At 43.4% G+C, this 17,856-nt stretch overlaps 1 protein-coding gene across 3 annotated transcripts in view; it reads right to left on the bottom strand.

The window, feature by feature from the left end:
- Positions 1-874: 874 nt before the first annotated feature.
- Positions 875-17,856, bottom strand: part of LOC137532174 (alpha-1-antitrypsin-like) — a 55,137-nt gene continuing 38,155 nt past the window's right edge. For all 3 annotated transcript variants that reach the window (XM_068252395.1, XM_068252396.1, XM_068252397.1), the window contains exons 3-5: positions 17,098-17,359; positions 13,968-14,115; positions 875-1,121 (exon numbers count right to left, since the gene is read on the bottom strand). In XM_068252395.1, coding sequence (XP_068108496.1) covers positions 930-1,121; positions 13,968-14,115; positions 17,098-17,359 — 602 coding nt within the window. In that variant the 3' untranslated portion in view covers positions 875-929. The remainder of the gene's footprint in view (positions 1,122-13,967; positions 14,116-17,097; positions 17,360-17,856) is intronic.

The raw sequence follows: 17,856 nt of genomic DNA on the forward strand, positions 1-17,856 counted from the left end.
TCTGTATACCAAGTTTCGTTCAAATCGGTCCAGCCGTTTTTTGAGTGATCGTGGCACATACATACACACTTACATATATACATACATACATACATCCGATTTTATATATATAGATGAAAAGAATTCTGTTCCTTGTGGGGACCGTGGGCCATATTCAATTCACTTTTTCTCCTGAGTTTTCTCCTAAGAGATAATTTTTCATATTCAATTTGAATTAACTTTTTAGCACTTTTCAATGGAGAAGGTATCAAAAAGTAGCTGAACGGGTTATGTCAAAATTATTTTGAGTATTTGTTTGCTTGCTGGTGGTTTAAAAGGCATTTTGTTTACAAGCTGTGAAAATATCACCTAGGAGATAACTAAGGTGAAAAAGTGAATTGCATATGGTCCCGTGTCTTTTCCCCACAGTTTGAGGCTAAATCCTGATGTCATTCTTCCCTTAACTTTTTTTTCTTTTCTCCTCCAATGCTGAGTCACCTCAGCCTTGCTTGTAAAACATGAGTGAGCAGAGGATCATGTTTCAGCTAGACAGCAGTCCACTTAGCCAATCAGTGAGAAGCAGGAAGGTGGGAGGGGAGATAACACGCCTCCCTTTTCTCACTGTCCTCGGCGATGGCACAGAAAAGAGCCTGGGGAACTGAGAGAATATAATAACTGCAGAGAGATTCCTGAATAGATTGGAGAGCTTGTACTGCAGGGTGAGCTTTCTAGCAGCATTTTAAACACATTGCAGTGTTTAAATAGAGTTTGGTTTTGCATCTGACAATCCCGCTTTTAGTATGTAGCATAATTAGTGTGTTTCTACCTTTTTACTGTATTAAATAGTTCTACCCTTAGAGATGGCCAATAAAATAAAACATAAATCATCCAAAAGTATTATAATAAGGTCATGCCTTTATTTAAGAAGAAACAGTGAAAACAGGATTGAATCATTTTGCGGGGTTTGCAATTTTTGCAAGGAAAAGGGTGCTTCTGGTGCTGTGGCTGTAAATAGCAAAAATGAAAGGACGATCGAATGTTAGGCTGCGAAGAACCATGCTAAATCGTACAGCTTCTATCACGGTCGTTCCTGCGGCCTCCGTTCCAGACTCATCGACCTGTATTTTGGCTTTGTGAATAGCCTGTGAAGAAGAATACCATCCTATTAATACACAGGTTATCTTATCATACTCTTTTCACTTAAAGGGATACTGTAGGGGGGTCGGGGGAAAATGAGTTGAACTTACCCGGGCTTCTAATGGTCCCCTGCAGACATCCTGTGCCCGCGCAGCCACTCCCTGATGCTCCGGCCCCGCCTCTGGTTCACTTCTGGATTTTCAGACTTTAAAGTCTGAAAACCACTGCGCCTGCGTTGTCATGTCCTCAATCTCACTGATGTCACCAGAAGCGTACTGTGCAGGCACAGACCATACTGGGCTTGTGCTATACACTCCTGGTGACATCAGCGGGAGTGAGGACACGGCAACGCAGGCGCAGTGGTTTTCAGACTTTAAAGTCTGAAAATCCAGAAGTGAACCAGAGGCGGGGCCGGAGCATTGGGGAGTGGCTGCGCGGGCACAGGAGGTCTGTGGGGGACCATTAGAAGCCCCGGGTAAGTTCAACTCATTTTCCCCCGACTCCTCTACAGTATCCCTAGCTAAACCCTAGGCATAACATTTTCCTGCTGTCATGCAGACAATTAGCGTCAAACCTTATTTTAAAGTGCCTGGCCAACAACCCATCTTCTCCTAGGAGAAAACTTAGGAGTAAGGCCTGGAACCCACTAGAGCGTTTTTTCTGAACGTTTAGGGGGCGCTTGAAATCACTAGTGATTTCCCTAAACGCTCTGCCAATGTAAATAAATGTAACAGATTCTACAATAGCAAAATCGCCATCGCAGGACGTGCAGCATTTTGGGGGTGTTTGTGCTTCAATGTAAAGTATCGAAGCGCTGGCAAATCGCTCATGAATCGCTACACATAGCAATTTGTGTGCGATTTTAAATTACTGCAAAGTGTAAAAAAAAAAAGATAATAATTTAAAAGGACCAATCAGAATTAAAATCGCTAATCGCAAATCACTATCACAATAGCTGCCAAAAAGCTCACACGTTTTAAAATCTCTACCAAAATCGCCCGAAACCACTCATGAAATCGCTCACAAAATATTACTTAAAAACGCTTGCGATTGCACTAGCGATTTGCAATTTGTAGTGGGTTCCATGCCTTAGGGCTGGAACCCATTTTTTGAGCGTTTAGCATTTTCCCTAAATGCTCAGCTAATGTTAATCGATGGGCCAAATTCCACTGAAGCGATTGCGATTAGCAAAATCGATATTGCAGGACGTGTAGCATTTTAGTGGCGTTAGCATTTGACATAGTGTTTGTTATGATCGCTTCTGCAGCGTTTACTGCTGACTGCACTGGTATTGCAAACCAAGCAGTTCTAATGTCATTACATGCATTTGCTTGCATAGTTTGGTTTGCACTTAAACTAGTTGCTGATTCCATCTGCAGTCGCTCTGAAGTTTATGACAGTTTAATATGCTTTTGTGTAAACAAACATTGTCTGCTGCAGTGGAGGGGCGGTCCCTTTCCTGCAGGCTGCATATCATTGTCTGCCTTTTCCTGCTATCAGCCTGTGATTAATTACCATTCACTTGTGTGGGAATCTGCAGGTCTGCTCCCATTGGATGACCTCAGTATAAAGAACTGCTTCCTGCAATGCCTCATGGGCTATCATAGTTTCAGACTCTATCTGTTACTCTGCTCGTGCCCCACCTCGTTCCTGGTCCGTGTGGACTGCGCTGACTCCTGCGAAGGGGTCAGCGAGTCCTCCTAGTTCTGCTCTTGTTCTAGAAGTTGCTACTTGCTTGTCTTGTGTCATATATTGGTTCATCGCCAATATATACGCATACTTGCGCATTTTGTTATTTTCCTTGTATTCGTGTTACGTTAATATATCAGTGTCGCTGATATATACGTACACGAACTGTTTATTTCCTGTGTTCAGTTAGTCAGTTTCCAGCACGTTTTGGTAGTTTGCGCGTATCGTGAACACCCGTGCTGAGCTAGTTATCCTGTTCCTGGTCCTGTTTGTGGATTGCGTTCATCTCTGCGAAGAGATAACGAATCCTTCTGAATCCTGTTCCTGGTCCTGTTTGTGGATTGCGTTCATCTCTGCGAAGAGATAGCGAATCCTTCTGAGTCCTGTTCCCTGTATTACTTCAGTCTTAGTCAGAGTTCCTGCTTATGCCATATATCGGTTCATTGCCAATATATACATATGTTAGTCAGACGTTACGAATAGTTTCATTGATAGCTGTAATTGTAATACGCTAGGAAAACATACTTATTGTATATTTATCTGTGTTACGTTCATCTATCTCGATCCTGCTATTTCCTGTCTCTCCTGTCCTGTCTTTGTGAGGCACGCCATCGCCGCAACGCATTGGCTGCCTCATTCCAGTCTGTCTGGTTTTGGACGCTTGCTGTCGCTAAGTAATCGCTAGCTAGCAAGCGTTCATTCTGTCTACCTGTCCTGATCTCCTCAGTCCTGGTTTATGCGCTCAGCGCTACTTTGCGCTGAGACGTTATTACGAAAGTGTTTGTGGCTGTTCAGATCTGCACCGGCTCTGTGCACCACAATCTCCTATTGGAGTCAGTCCTCTCCTCCACTAAACTGGGGATATCCTGATCCCTTGTGCTGGTGTGTGTACCTCCTTCACGTCAGCTTATGTGTTGTATGCTGACTGTGGAGATTACACCCCCAAGCTTAACATTATGATAGCCCCATTACCAATCCCCATTGTGGGGGGGGTTCCCAGCAAAAATGACACTGTTTGTTATGGTTCCTGTTCCTTTAAGAAATTTGAGAAGCTCAATTCTGAAACAGAAAATGAGTTTTTTTCTGAATGTGCCAGGTTCCTGGCCAATCCTGAGCTCCAGGCTACTCCTGTTTCAACGTGGGCCCCCCAGCTAGTTTATGTTTTATTTAAGGGAAGATTGTTTCAGTGGGCCTACGATGTCTTGGATCATACCAATTTAAAAGAAAGACCACTGGAATTTCTAGCGTTTGTGATCCATAACTGGCTGCGCAAAACCGATTTGCCTAGCCCTTTTGATAAGCTCCTGGCAGCTTGTCAATCAGCTGCTCCTTCTACTGCCTACAAAAATAATCAGCAGGCAGATAATTGTTCTGATAACTTTTCTTCTGCTAAGGCAGCAGGGTCTAAAGCCAAACGTAAACGCTCCAAAAGAAAAGCGTTACAATCAGCGGAGTCGTTGCCCTTGGCGACTGCGCATCAGATCTGTAACGAGACTCCACCATTAGCAGATAATGAAATTCAGTCACCATTCAGGGGAGTCAAATGGACCTATGAAACTACTAATGAACTTTCATTGCTAGCCAGGGAAAATAAAGGTTCTTGTTTAAATGAATTATCTGAATATGATTATGAAGATATATTACAGAGTATTGAACAGATCAATTTATTCGTGCAGCAAGGGAAATTTGCATACACTACAGTTCAATACTTGCTACAGGTATTGGAGATCCTTAGGAATAAGAAATCGGCCAATCACCTGCTAAATAACCCAATGTATGTTTCTGCCACTAACACATTTGCAAACTATGATCAGCCGGAATGCTCAGCTGTTAAATATGCATGGGATCCTCCATTTGAGAAAGGAGAGATGGAAGCTCTGGTCTATGAATGGAAGAAAGATGCAAGTTCATTTTGTCAGTTTTACAGTGCAAAAAGTGAATTAGTATTGAATGCATGCATTAAGTCTGCTTATAACCTAATAAAAACTGGTGTGTGTGGGTATGACTTTGTGGCTCCATTGATCGATGTGTGGAGAATGATTCTGGACGATTTTTATGCAATTCAATCAGTTGATACTAGGGAAGACACACTGTCAAGTGGAGATTGTTCCACTTCCTCAGTTCCTGAGGACTCGCCTGCTTCAGCACCTTTGGCTGATTCAGCGAGTGATTCTGAGCTCCTTTTGTGTGAAATTGAAGTTCCTGTAATTCCACCCTGTACCATGGATAACTCAGTGTTACTTCCAAGTAAGACAGAAATTACTAATACTTCCTTAATCTTGCCCTGCACAAATTTCTCAGCAGAGGACCCAGAGGTCCTGCTGACTTTCGAGTCCAGCCTAGCCAGTACTCATGACTCTTTGTTTAGTGAAACAGACACCAGAAAAATCTTGCCTGTCTCTGCAAACACTTCTGCAGAAATTACCTGTGTTAATAAAGTTCAACTCCTGTCTGATCCAGCAGATGCCAATAGATGCACTACATCAGTTTCCGAGTTCCAGCAATCCTGTCTAGTAAACTCAGAACCCCAGCATCTGAATTTTCCAATTTTACAAATGAATGGTGATTCAGATGCGCAAACATTGTGTCTTGATCTTCCTGTTTCTACACCTCGCTCTAGTTTCGTGAATAGCTCAGAGCATCTGCTATGTGAACCTGAAATCGCAGAATTATTACCTTGTTCAGAAAATTTTCCAATAAATTTGCCCTGTACCATGAATTGTGCAGTAGATCTCTCCAATGAAACTCAGGTCACAGAATCATTATGCTGTCCAGCAGGTGCTTCCATGGTTTTGCCCTGCAATATGGACTGTTCAGTGATCCTGTCCAGTGAAGCTGTGGTCGCAGAGTCTTATGCTTCACCCAGTACTTTGGATACTTTAAACCCTTTAGCAGAGGAGGCTGAAGCACTGCTTACCTCAGTTGGTGTTGCAGTAATATTCACTTGTCTAGCAGCTGTTTTGGAATTACAGTCTGCTCTAATAAAACTTGATGAATTTCTGCCCAGCGAAGCAGAAGCCATTGAAATATTGTCCTCGTCAGCAAGTGTGTTAGATACCTTGCCCTGTACACAGTCTGATTTAACCAATGTTGTTGAGTCCCTCTCCAGTGTTGTAACAGCCGAGGAACTCCAGCCCTGTCCTCTGAATGTTTCAAAAGTCTTGCCCTGTAACATGGATAATTCTGACTCGCTGGAAAAAATAATAGAAATCTCAGAATTTCAGTCCGGGTTAATGAGTGTTTCTGAAACCCAGCCCTGTATCCTGGAAAATTCTGGTTCTCTGGCCGGTGTGGCAGAAGTTCCAGAGCCCCCTTCCTGTCCAGTGAGTTACTCAGTTTTGCCTAGTTCAGTGGGGATTGCTGCAATATTGACTTGTTTTGCAGCCCTTCATGAGCTCCAGTCCAGTGTATTTGATGAGTCTCTGTCTAGTCCAGAAGAAGCTATGGGAACCCTGTCTAGTTCAGTGCATACATCAGAAGATTTGCCCTGTCTTGTAAATGCCCCTGAACATGATTTGTTAATAACCCTGCTGGAATCAGCGACATCTAAGTCTGATCCTGCAGTTTTTAGTGAGAATCCAGTAACTATGAAGTCTAGTCATGATGAATTTTTTTTGCCCAGTTCTGGTTTCGGTCCTGTCTTGACTGACTTTGAGGTTCGCAGTTCCTTGACATGCCCAGAGGTTTCTCTTGTGCCGGTGTGCCCAGATGTGCTTCGTATGCCAGACTGCCCAGATGTGTCTGTGTTAGCGTGCTCACGTGCTTCCCTAGTGGAGACATGTTCTGATGTTGCCGGTTGGCCTGCATGCCCGGAGATGGTTCTGGTCCCTAAAAACCCTGATCTTGATGTTTGTCCTTGTGACCCTGACTCTGGAGTTGCCCTGGGTTCCATAGGGGTTCTTGATAGTTCTCCATGTGAGCCTAAGGGGCGTTCTGACCTGTGGGGATCTCTTTGGAGCTTCCAAGTGTTCTGGGAGATCTCTGAGGAAACTTGTCCTGGTACCTTGGACTGGTTCAACGGTGGGTTTTGTGTTGGTAGGGACAGTTCCGGTGGGCATTGCAAAGGCTTTGGCGTTTTTGGACAGTCCTTGGAAGGCGGTGGGTATCGCGCAGAGAGTTTCTTGGGGTTGTTTTCTGGAAGTCGTGGTTCTGATGGGTGTCACACTGAGGCTTGTAGTGCTGACGGGCATGGTTCGGTAGGTTCTGGTTCCAATTGGTCTAGTTTTGGTGAGACTGATTCGGGAATTTGGTTTTGTCGGACGGATCCGACCTTCATGAATTTTCAGTCAGATCAGTTTGCTGGATTTCCCACTTCTGATTTTTTGGTTTGGGTGGTTCAGGAGAAATATGTCAGTTTTCATAGGCGTCCAGAGGCCGCGTTTAAGGGAGGGGGTACTGTTATGATCGCTTCTGCAGCGTTTACTGCTGACTGCACTGGTATTGCAAACCAAGCAGTTCTAATGTCATTACATGCATTTGCTTGCATAGTTTGGTTTGCACTTAAACTAGTTGCTGATTCCATCTGCAGTCGCTCTGAAGTTTATGACAGTTTAATATGCTTTTGTGTAAACAAACATTGTCTGCTGCAGTGGAGGGGCGGTCCCTTTCCTGCAGGCTGCATATCATTGTCTGCCTTTTCCTGCTATCAGCCTGTGATTAATTACCATTCACTTGTGTGGGAATCTGCAGGTCTGCTCCCATTGGATGACCTCAGTATAAAGAACTGCTTCCTGCAATGCCTCATGGGCTATCATAGTTTCAGACTCTATCTGTTACTCTGCTCGTGCCCCACCTCGTTCCTGGTCCGTGTGGACTGCGCTGACTCCTGCGAAGGGGTCAGCGAGTCCTCCTAGTTCTGCTCTTGTTCTAGAAGTTGCTACTTGCTTGTCTTGTGTCATATATTGGTTCATCGCCAATATATACGCATACTTGCGCATTTTGTTATTTTCCTTGTATTCGTGTTACGTTAATATATCAGTGTCGCTGATATATACGTACACGAACTGTTTATTTCCTGTGTTCAGTTAGTCAGTTTCCAGCACGTTTTGGTAGTTTGCGCGTATCGTGAACACCCGTGCTGAGCTAGTTATCCTGTTCCTGGTCCTGTTTGTGGATTGCGTTCATCTCTGCGAAGAGATAACGAATCCTTCTGAATCCTGTTCCTGGTCCTGTTTGTGGATTGCGTTCATCTCTGCGAAGAGATAGCGAATCCTTCTGAGTCCTGTTCCCTGTATTACTTCAGTCTTAGTCAGAGTTCCTGCTTATGCCATATATCGGTTCATTGCCAATATATACATATGTTAGTCAGACGTTACGAATAGTTTCATTGATAGCTGTAATTGTAATACGCTAGGAAAACATACTTATTGTATATTTATCTGTGTTACGTTCATCTATCTCGATCCTGCTATTTCCTGTCTCTCCTGTCCTGTCTTTGTGAGGCACGCCATCGCCGCAACGCATTGGCTGCCTCATTCCAGTCTGTCTGGTTTTGGACGCTTGCTGTCGCTAAGTAATCGCTAGCTAGCAAGCGTTCATTCTGTCTACCTGTCCTGATCTCCTCAGTCCTGGTTTATGCGCTCAGCGCTACTTTGCGCTGAGACGTTATTACGAAAGTGTTTGTGGCTGTTCAGATCTGCACCGGCTCTGTGCACCACAATCTCCTATTGGAGTCAGTCCTCTCCTCCACTAAACTGGGGATATCCTGATCCCTTGTGCTGGTGTGTGTACCTCCTTCACGTCAGCTTATGTGTTGTATGCTGACTGTGGAGATTACACCCCCAAGCTTAACAGTGTTTCTGCAATGTAAAGTATGTAAACGCTGGCGCAGTCGCTCATGAATCGCTATTCAGCACGATTTGCTAGTGATTTAAGTTACTGCACACTGTAAAAAAAAAAATTAATTAATTGAAAGGACTAATCAGAATTAAAAATGCTAATCACAAATCGCTACACAATCTTTGGGAAAAAGCTTTTGATAATCGCTACCAAAATCGCCACAGAATGGGCCTTATTCAATTCACTTTTTCTTTTACGCTTTCTCCTAGGTGATAAGTTACACCTTATCAATAAAATGCATTTTAAGCCTTGAAAAAGCAAGAGAATACTCAGAATGATTTTGACTGTACTTTTTCACCTACTGTTTGGTGCTTTTTCAATTGCAGAGTGTTAAAAAGATATTTTAAATTAAGTATATAAAACAAATCCTCCTAGGAGAAAAATTGATTTTTGAGAAAAATGATTTTTTTCTTGAACTCCTACCCCATAGAGACACATTAATCCATGTCATGTACTGATGAGGATCAATGAATCCAAAACAGTCTGTATGCATGTTGGATTATTGTGGCTCTGTAATATTAATAAGCTGACACATCATTGCATTCCAGCGGTTCTGGAGGTGTGGCTAGCTTTCAGAGACATCAACGAGATGATTTGCATATTCAGCAGTAGGGCTGCTCAAATCCGATCCGGGAGACATCCGAGTAGTTGCTATCCGGATATCTCCCAGTAAACCTGTGCGGGGTGGGCGGGGGGGTCAATCTTGCCTGTCTGACGTCTTCTTTGTCTGTCCCTCGGTGCCTCCCACGATGCGCTCCACGCCCGTCACATGATTACAAACACTTCCTCCTTCAACCCGGAAGGAGGAAGTGTTTGTAATGACGTGAGTGCTACTTGGACCGCATCATGGGAGGAGCTGAGGGACGGACCGAAGAAGACGTCAGACAGGTAATATTGACCCCCTCGTTCACCACGCACAGGTTTACTGGGAGATATCCGGATAGAACTATCCAGGTGTCTCCCAGATCGGATTTGAGCAGCCCTGTTCAGCAGTGATGCATCATGGAGATATCTTAGAGCTCACTACCACCTGAATAATTGTAAATGCTTTCTGTTTTAAGAAGGCAAACTTGTGTTTTGTTTTTATATCATCTTAGTAAGAGGGTTGTTCTGTCTCTTTTAACCCCTTACACACTCATTTTTTTTAAATAAATGTGGCAAGCGTACATGATGTAAAGTGAAAATGATCATGTCAGAAAGATTCTGAAATTTCAGAATACTTTCAATGGAGCCAAGACAAAAAGGACTTTCTTTTGGTAGCATTCAAAGAACAAAAAATATTTTTTTATTAGGCAAATGTAAGGCTCTGGGGAAAAAGATACTACTGCAATGTTGTTTTAATTCGGCATCTCTAAGAGTATGACAACCATTGCATGCTAGTTACTACTTATAAGATCACCTGAATCAATTTTTACTAAATGAGGAAAACTATAAAGCAAACACTATTGTAATCAACACTTTTGCTGTTGCAATCTAACCTGTTGAATGGGAAAATACTGCTAGAAATGCATAAATGCAAAAATGGCGCCAGGAAGTTTGGGTGCAGGGTGAAGCTGAAGAAACATCTCACCCTGCTTCTGCAAAAGTCCAGTCGACATTAATTATATTCCCCCACCAGGCCGCCATGGACTCAGGGGAAAGAGATGACTCTGTCAGTTATTGCTGGCGGCCGGATTACGCTGGTTTCAAAGTACCGTATATACTCAAGTATAAGCCGACCCCTCAACTTCTACCTTAAAAAACAGGAAAAAATGTTTGACCCACGTATAAACCAGGGGTGGCCAAAGCCACAAATACAACACCACTCAAAGCCATGGCTAGCCACAACCATATATTACAAAAGCAGCATAAATTCAGCAGATTGCAATAATAAGCCAGAACATAAGCTTACAATGGAGATGGACATGCAAAGAACTCCTGTTGCAAATTTTAAGCTGGCATAAAGATAAAGCAAGGAATGCAGAGCCACATAGTCATGTATCTAAAACTTGATATAGCAATGCAAGAATTCTCACCACTCAGTAGACGCTGTCCCTGTATGCCTTCCAAGGCTACAACTCGAGATGAGGTTAGCTGGTCTCCCTCAGATGATGCACCACTGTGCATATAGTAGGGGCACTTTGGGGGATACTCAAACAGTAATGACTCGAGTATAAGCCAAGACCCCCCACTTCTAGGCCACTTTTTTTGGCCCAAAAATTATGCTTATACTCAAGTATATACAGTAATTTGGGCTCCTTCTTTTGACAGTACCCAAATTATTGTCTGAGTGCCGCTCTAGCCGTAATCATTATGGCCTATGGCGGCACATGGTGTGCCCAAATTTCCCTGCACCGTGTTCCACTGTTTCGGCTAGAAATAAGATAATTTGGGAATTTAACAATAACTACCGACCAATGACCATGCCAAAATGGTGAAAAGAAAGGTTTTGAGTGAGGAAAAGAAAAGGCACAACCTTGGCCAACCCAATCTTAAAGAGAATCTGTACTCTAAAAATTCTTACAATAAAAAAAAGCATACCATTCTATTAATAATGTTCTCCTGGGCCCCTCTTTGTTGTTTCTGCCACTCCCTGCTGCAATCCTGGCTTGTAATTGTCAATTTTAGGCACTGTTTACAAACAAATGACATGGCTGCTAACCAGCATGTGATAGGCTGAGAGAAGCTCAGTCTGTGACTTATACAGAGCCTGCAGGGGGTGTTGAGGGGGTGTGCATAGCTTCTACCTATCACAGCAGAGGGAATGCATTCCTGCCTGAGCCGACAAAGCTGACAAAGGAAACAAGATTAGATGATATAACAGAGATAATACAGCCATTGTGCAACTAGGAAAGGCTGCAGTAAGACAGACCACATTAGAACAGGTATAGGAACTTATAGGATAGAAGAAATAAGGCTGACCATTTTGTTACAGAGTCTCTTTAAGTTAAAAGTTAAACCCTGTTGAAAACCTGTAGAATGACATCAAGAGGAATGTGTGAAACTGTGTGTGCCGATATCTGCTAAGGCTTGTTTCACACCAGGATGTTGCGTTTTAGGGGACGTTATGGTCGCATAACGTGCCCCTAACGCAACGCCTGGTGCTCTCTGGTGTGGACGTCAGAGTGAGCCGCGTTGTGCAGCTCACTCTGGCGTCCGTGATGCCGTGATGCGCACTCTTGGACGCATGCGGCATCACGTGGTCCCGCCAGCCAATCGTCGCACAGAGCAGCTGCTCCAGGAAGTAAACACTGCACGTCACTGAGTGCAGTGAATATTAATTAGCCATGTGCCTGGCCGCTCTCCGCTCCTCCCCAACGTTACTGAGCATGTGCAAGCAGTCTAACGCGGCTCTGCCGCTTATAAAGTACTGCATGCAGTACGTTGTCTTATGGCGCAGCGTTACTAAGTAACGCAACGTGGGCACTGTGAACAGCCCATTGATTTTTCATTGCTGTGCGGTGGGGTGCGTTACAGGCTGCTCTAACGTGCGCCTGTAACGTCCCACTGTGAAACCAGCCTAAATGTATCCACAAAGCTTTTTAGTAACGTGTTGGTCAACCATCTGATCCAAGCTATTCCTCAGCTAGTGGGAAAAGAAGATCAGTCTGGCTTTGTCCCTGGGAAGGAAGCCCGGGACAACACAGCCAAGGCTATTACGGTGATTGGCCCATATGCAATTCAACTTTCAACTTTTTCACCTGAGTTTTCTCCCAGGTGATATTTTTTTAACTTCTTTTTAAAATAACTTTCAGCATTTTCTAATTAAAAAAAGTACCAAAAAGTTGGTGAAAAAGTACTATCGACATTTTTTTGAGTATTTTTTTTTTGCTTGCTGGTGGCTTGAAAGGCATTTTATTGGCAGCAAGGTGTAAAAATATCACCTAGGAGAAAAAGTGAATTGCATATGGTCCATTGAGTGTACCAGGAAGGGCGTGCTCCTTTATGTAGCGTTGTGGTGTCGGGGCAGTATGGCGTTTTCCATGATCCACCAGAAACTTTCAATTAATCATTTAAAGGAAACCTGAGCTAAACAGGTAACTTTAAAATAAACAGACCCCCTGAACGTGTATGCCAAATACAGGCTATTCCTGTAATTTTTGTTGCTCTCCTGTGCTCATTTCATTCTTAATTTTTCATTTTTATTCCCGTCTAAAATCCAAGATGGCCGCCAACAGCTTCTGGGTCAGTGTCACTGTGTGTAAAGTTCTCCATCAAATAATGTATGCTGGGACATATATATATTAGGAAAAAACCTGCAGACATATACACACAGGCACAATGACTTGTAAAACCAAAGACAAGCACGGCTGCTGCTGCATTTGATCTGTACAATCATCATCATTATAGAGCAGTGTCCCTGTATGTTCCTGGCTCAAATAGGGAGAGATAAGTGTGTAACTCCAGCCCAGACACTAATTAGCTGGGTAGATAAATAAATCTATATTTACTGAGCTGTTTTTCCCATCACAGGCACTGCTTTCTGTGATGCTGTTCTGTGCACAGATAGGGAGAACACAGGCAGAGAGGGGGCGGGGCTTGAGCAGACTGCTCTCAAAGATAGGGAGAACACAGGCAGAGAGGGGGCGGGCTTGAGCAGAACACAGGCAGAAAGGGGGCAGGGCTTGAGCAGACTGCTCTCACAGATAGAGAGAACACAGGCAGAGAGGGGGCAGGCTTGAGCAGACTGCTCTCACAGATAGGGAGAACACAGGCAGAGAGGGGGCGGGCTTGAGCAGACTGATCTCACAGATAGGGAGAACACTGGCAGAGAGGGGGCGGGCTTGAGCAGACTGCTCTCGCAGATAGGCAGAACACTGGCAGAGGGGGGGGGGGGGGGCAGGCTTAAGCAGACTGCTCTCACTGCTATAGAGCTTTCTGATAAAGTAGCCCACTGAGAGCTCAGTCCGTAATTTTTACAGTGGGAATTACAAGTTAACAGGGCAGATCAGAATGAAACAGACAGCAGGGTAAGTGTCTGTTCTCATGTCTCTACTAGCATAGTATAAAGTATTAATTAGATCAGGTTGCTTCACCTCTGGTCCACTTTAAAGGGAACCTAAACTGAGAAGGATATGGATTTTTCCTTTTAAAATAATACCAGTTGCCTGACTCTCCTGCTGATCCTGCATCTGTAATACTTTTAGCCACAGCCCCTGAACAAGCATGCAGATCAGGTGCTCTGACTGAAGTCAGACTGGATTAGCTGCATGCTTGTGTCAGGTTTATGATTCAGACACTACTGCAGCCAAAGAGATCAGCAGGACTGCCAGGCACAAAAGTTATCACTAAGACATAACAGAAGGGTGGAGAGGAAAATAAAAGTAATACAAAACACCACTCACCTTTGAAATTTTCAGATCAGGAGCTCCAGTGATGCCGGACAGATCAGCATTGTTGGAAAATAGGTCATTTATGCCAAATTTAGGTAATATGCTTTTCAGGTCAAGGGAACCTTCAACGGAAAACTTGGGGATGTTCAATCTTAAAAATCTGACAGATAATAAAAAAGAGATAAGGGAGTGTTAAAACACAATCTAATGGACCATTCTTTAAATAAAAATAGAAAATTGACTATAAAAATAAACTGAAATTAAACTCGTGTATTTGCGTTTATGGTGCTCATCGTACCTGGGGAACACACAATCTACAATGTGTTTTAAAATAAAGTACTGTTTATAGTCTAATAACATTTTTCCTCAGTCAAAATAATTTCACTAGCTTAAAGTAGTGTTAAATACAAAAATTATTGTTAAAGGGGAACTGAAGAGAGAGGTATATAGAGGCTGTCATGTTTATTTCCTTTTACTCAATACCAGTTACCTGGCTGTCCTGCTGATCCTCTGCCTCTAATACTATTAGCCATAGCCCCTGAACAAGCATGCAGCAGATCAGGTGTTTCAGACTGGTGTTTCTAGTGTTATTCCGATACTACTGCAGAGAAATAGACCAGCAGGGCTGCCAGGCAACTGGTATTGATTAAAAGGAAATAAATATGGCAGCCTCCGTATACCTCTTACTTCAGTTCCCCTTTAATGTGGATCCAAGGTGAACTTTTACACATTGCATAATTGTGTTCCTTTCCATTTGTTTATAGGGCATTCCTCAAGCCAAATACCTTTTTGTTTTTGTTTTAATACTCTAATTCCCTATAAACTAAAAAAGCCACGCCCATAGGTTTTCAGAGAGCCTTGGCAGTAGCAAGGGCTCATGGGAGCTCAGTCTGGGCAGGAGGAGGGGGAGGTGTTACTAGCCATTGATTTCAGAGGCAGAGGGGGGGAGGAGGGAGGAGGAGAGGAGATTAGGCTGATGGCTCAAGATACAGATAAGCCTGCCTCTGTGTAAAGTTTACAAACAACATGGCTGCTGTCATTGTATCACAGAAATAAATAATCATATTCTATTAAAACTGTTTGCAGCTAGATTTGCTAATCTATCTAAACTTTAGATAAGATATATAGACAAGTTACTTGTCATAGTTAGTTTTTCATCTCGGATCTGAATAGTTTATGATGGAAATACAGTCCAGCCTTTTATGCATGCTTGAAATGGCTGTGCTTTTCAGGGGAGGGGAACTTTTGAAGCAGAACTAAAAGGTAAAAAAAAAACAAAAAAAGAAAACGTTTTACTTACCTGGGGCTTCTGCCAGCCAGTGGTGGGCCAAAATTTTGCATATGCGAAATTTCGCATCAAAATTCGCTATTACGCATCATAATCGGAATGCGAAATTTCAGAGAAAATCATAGTTAATTTCGTATGTAATAGTAGTATTTTGAAATTTCGCATCATTTTGTGCCGACTTTGGAGGTTAATAGCAAAGACCCCATACATGCTATTGCTACCAAAATTGCCACATATGCTAAGCAGAATAGTGGGTATAAGTCACAAGAAGAAATTTTCAAAACTCGATTTTAAACTGTCATTTTTCTAAGTTTAAAAAACATTTTTTACTTGCATTTTTAAAATCGAGTTTCTCAAAAACTATAAGTTTTTTTTCCTGCAAAATTATTTTTTGACTTTTTTGGACGCCTTAATATATGTAGCAATTTTGGTGTCAATAGCATGTATAAGGGCTTTGCTATTCACTGCTAAAGTCAGCAAGAAGAAATTAGGCGAAATGTCGCAAAATTGTATGCGAAATTACGAATGACTATACGTAATTGCAAATCGTAATTACGTATAAGCCTAGTTGCAAAAATGTACGCGTAATTTCACAAAATCGTAATTTGTTGATTTCGATCTTCACTAATGCCAGCCCCCTGCAGCCGTCCTGGCCACGCGCATCTTCGTTCACGTTCCCATCTGCGTCCCATCCCATCACAGGATGCTCCTGGCCTTGGGAACGCGTATGGGGATATGTGTGGTCAGGGCGCAATGGAGGTCGACTGAGAAGTGAAGAAAAGTGAGCTGCGGCGGGGGAATGGAGGATTGGTATGTCACGGCGTGGGCACAGGTCAGCTGGTTTGTTTTCCTACCTTAAGGACCAGGGGATCCATGTCCCTGGGGATCTAGTATCCCTCCCCCCTTCCTGAAACATTCCCTGGTAGTCTAAGGTCCCCCTCCCTCCACCCATACAGAGAGATCTACAGCAGGAAGTGATGTTGGTTGAATATTACTCACTTTTCTCTAGCGATGAACAGGCATCACGGCAGCCAGACCCATACTGAAGCATGTACTAGGGTCCTGGCTTGATGACATCATCAAGCCAGGCCGGTACATGCTTCAGTATAGGCTGGCTGCCGATGAGGACAAATGTGCATATCGATCGGTGGGAGAACCTGCAGGCACTTGTTTACCTCCACTATCACTTGATCACCAGCGATTATAGTGATCACATGATCAGGAGCCAATTGGCTTTCCAGAGTTCAAAAACAGTGATCATAAGTGGTCCAGCCAACTTGTTATCAAGCTACAAAAGTTTGATAATGTTCTCCTTGCTAATTTACCATCATAAAGGGGACAATCTTTAAAGAGTCTCTGAAGTCTCTTTTTTACCTGATTTATAGCAGAGAAATAGCCCAGCAAAGTTCCTGGGCTCGCAGGGTAGAGGCAGAACTGTATGCAGTAGCTCTGAGTTCTCTCCGGGCAATCTCTGCCTCTCCCCTGCCCCTCTTAGTCTTATTTTGCTGAGAGCGGCAGGGAGAGATAGAGATCAGCAGAGATTGACTGGATAGGAGGCAGAGCTACTGCGCAAAGCTCTGCCTACCTAAGGCAGCAAAATCTGCGACCTGCAAAGTCGTGGTCTATTTCTTTGCTACAAATCACTCGTTCTGCCGCCGGAATGCAGCAAATCCTCTTAGAATTGAATGATGAACAGGACTGATGAACAGGACTAAAGAAGAAAATCAGGTAAAAAAGAGACTTCAGAGTCTCTCTAAAAATAATGGTGGTTGGCGGACTCCGGAGTCACAAAGGGTAGCTATCACGCGTCAGGAATTTTTTTAGTAATGAAATCTCATATAAAGGTTATCTTACGTGTTCTCATTCTTCTTTTTAAACCTCTTCACTATATCTTTTAGGTTTGCTTCTACGTCTTGTAGTTTTCCTACAGTGGGCAAGATGAACAAGGCAGAGGCGTTTCCTTTGTAAGGGAGCGAAACCAACGTGGCATCATCCAAGTACGCCACCTTGTAAGAGCCAGTTTTGGACATAAATGGCACCTTCACGGTTTCTGTGTCACTGACGTGAAAATCTCCCGACTGGGTCCGTTGCTCCTGGAAAGGAACTTCCCACTTTCCTGAAAAAAAAGATGGATTGTATGAGTGGATGCATGGGTCTTGGCAAAGATTTACACGCGAACAGCACGACTTCATGTGATAAGCAGAGGTTTGCGCGCGATCACGTGCGCTTTTCACGTGAAAAGCGCACGTGATCGCACGCAAACCTCTGAAGTACAGAGGTTTGAAATACAGGTAGTCCCCAACATACGAACTCTCGACTTACGAACGACTCGCTAATACAAACGGCATGGATTCTGTGTTTTCATGGGAACAAGCCAAATTTTTTTTTTTTCAAATTGGACTTGTAGTTTTTGAGAAAATCGATTTCAAAAAAATTCAAAGAAAAAATGGCTTTTAAACTTGTATAAGCATTTACAGAGGGCAGATGTGACACAGAGGGGGACACTGGAGGCACAAGGGGGCACAGAGGAGGTACAGGGGACAGAGATGGCACAGTGCTCCGACTTAAGAACAGATTCAGGTTAAGAAGGAACCTACAATCCCTATCTTGATC

The sequence above is a fragment of the Hyperolius riggenbachi genome, chromosome 9 (genome assembly GCF_040937935.1).
Source record: "Hyperolius riggenbachi isolate aHypRig1 chromosome 9, aHypRig1.pri, whole genome shotgun sequence".
NCBI lineage: Eukaryota > Metazoa > Chordata > Amphibia > Anura > Hyperoliidae > Hyperolius > Hyperolius riggenbachi.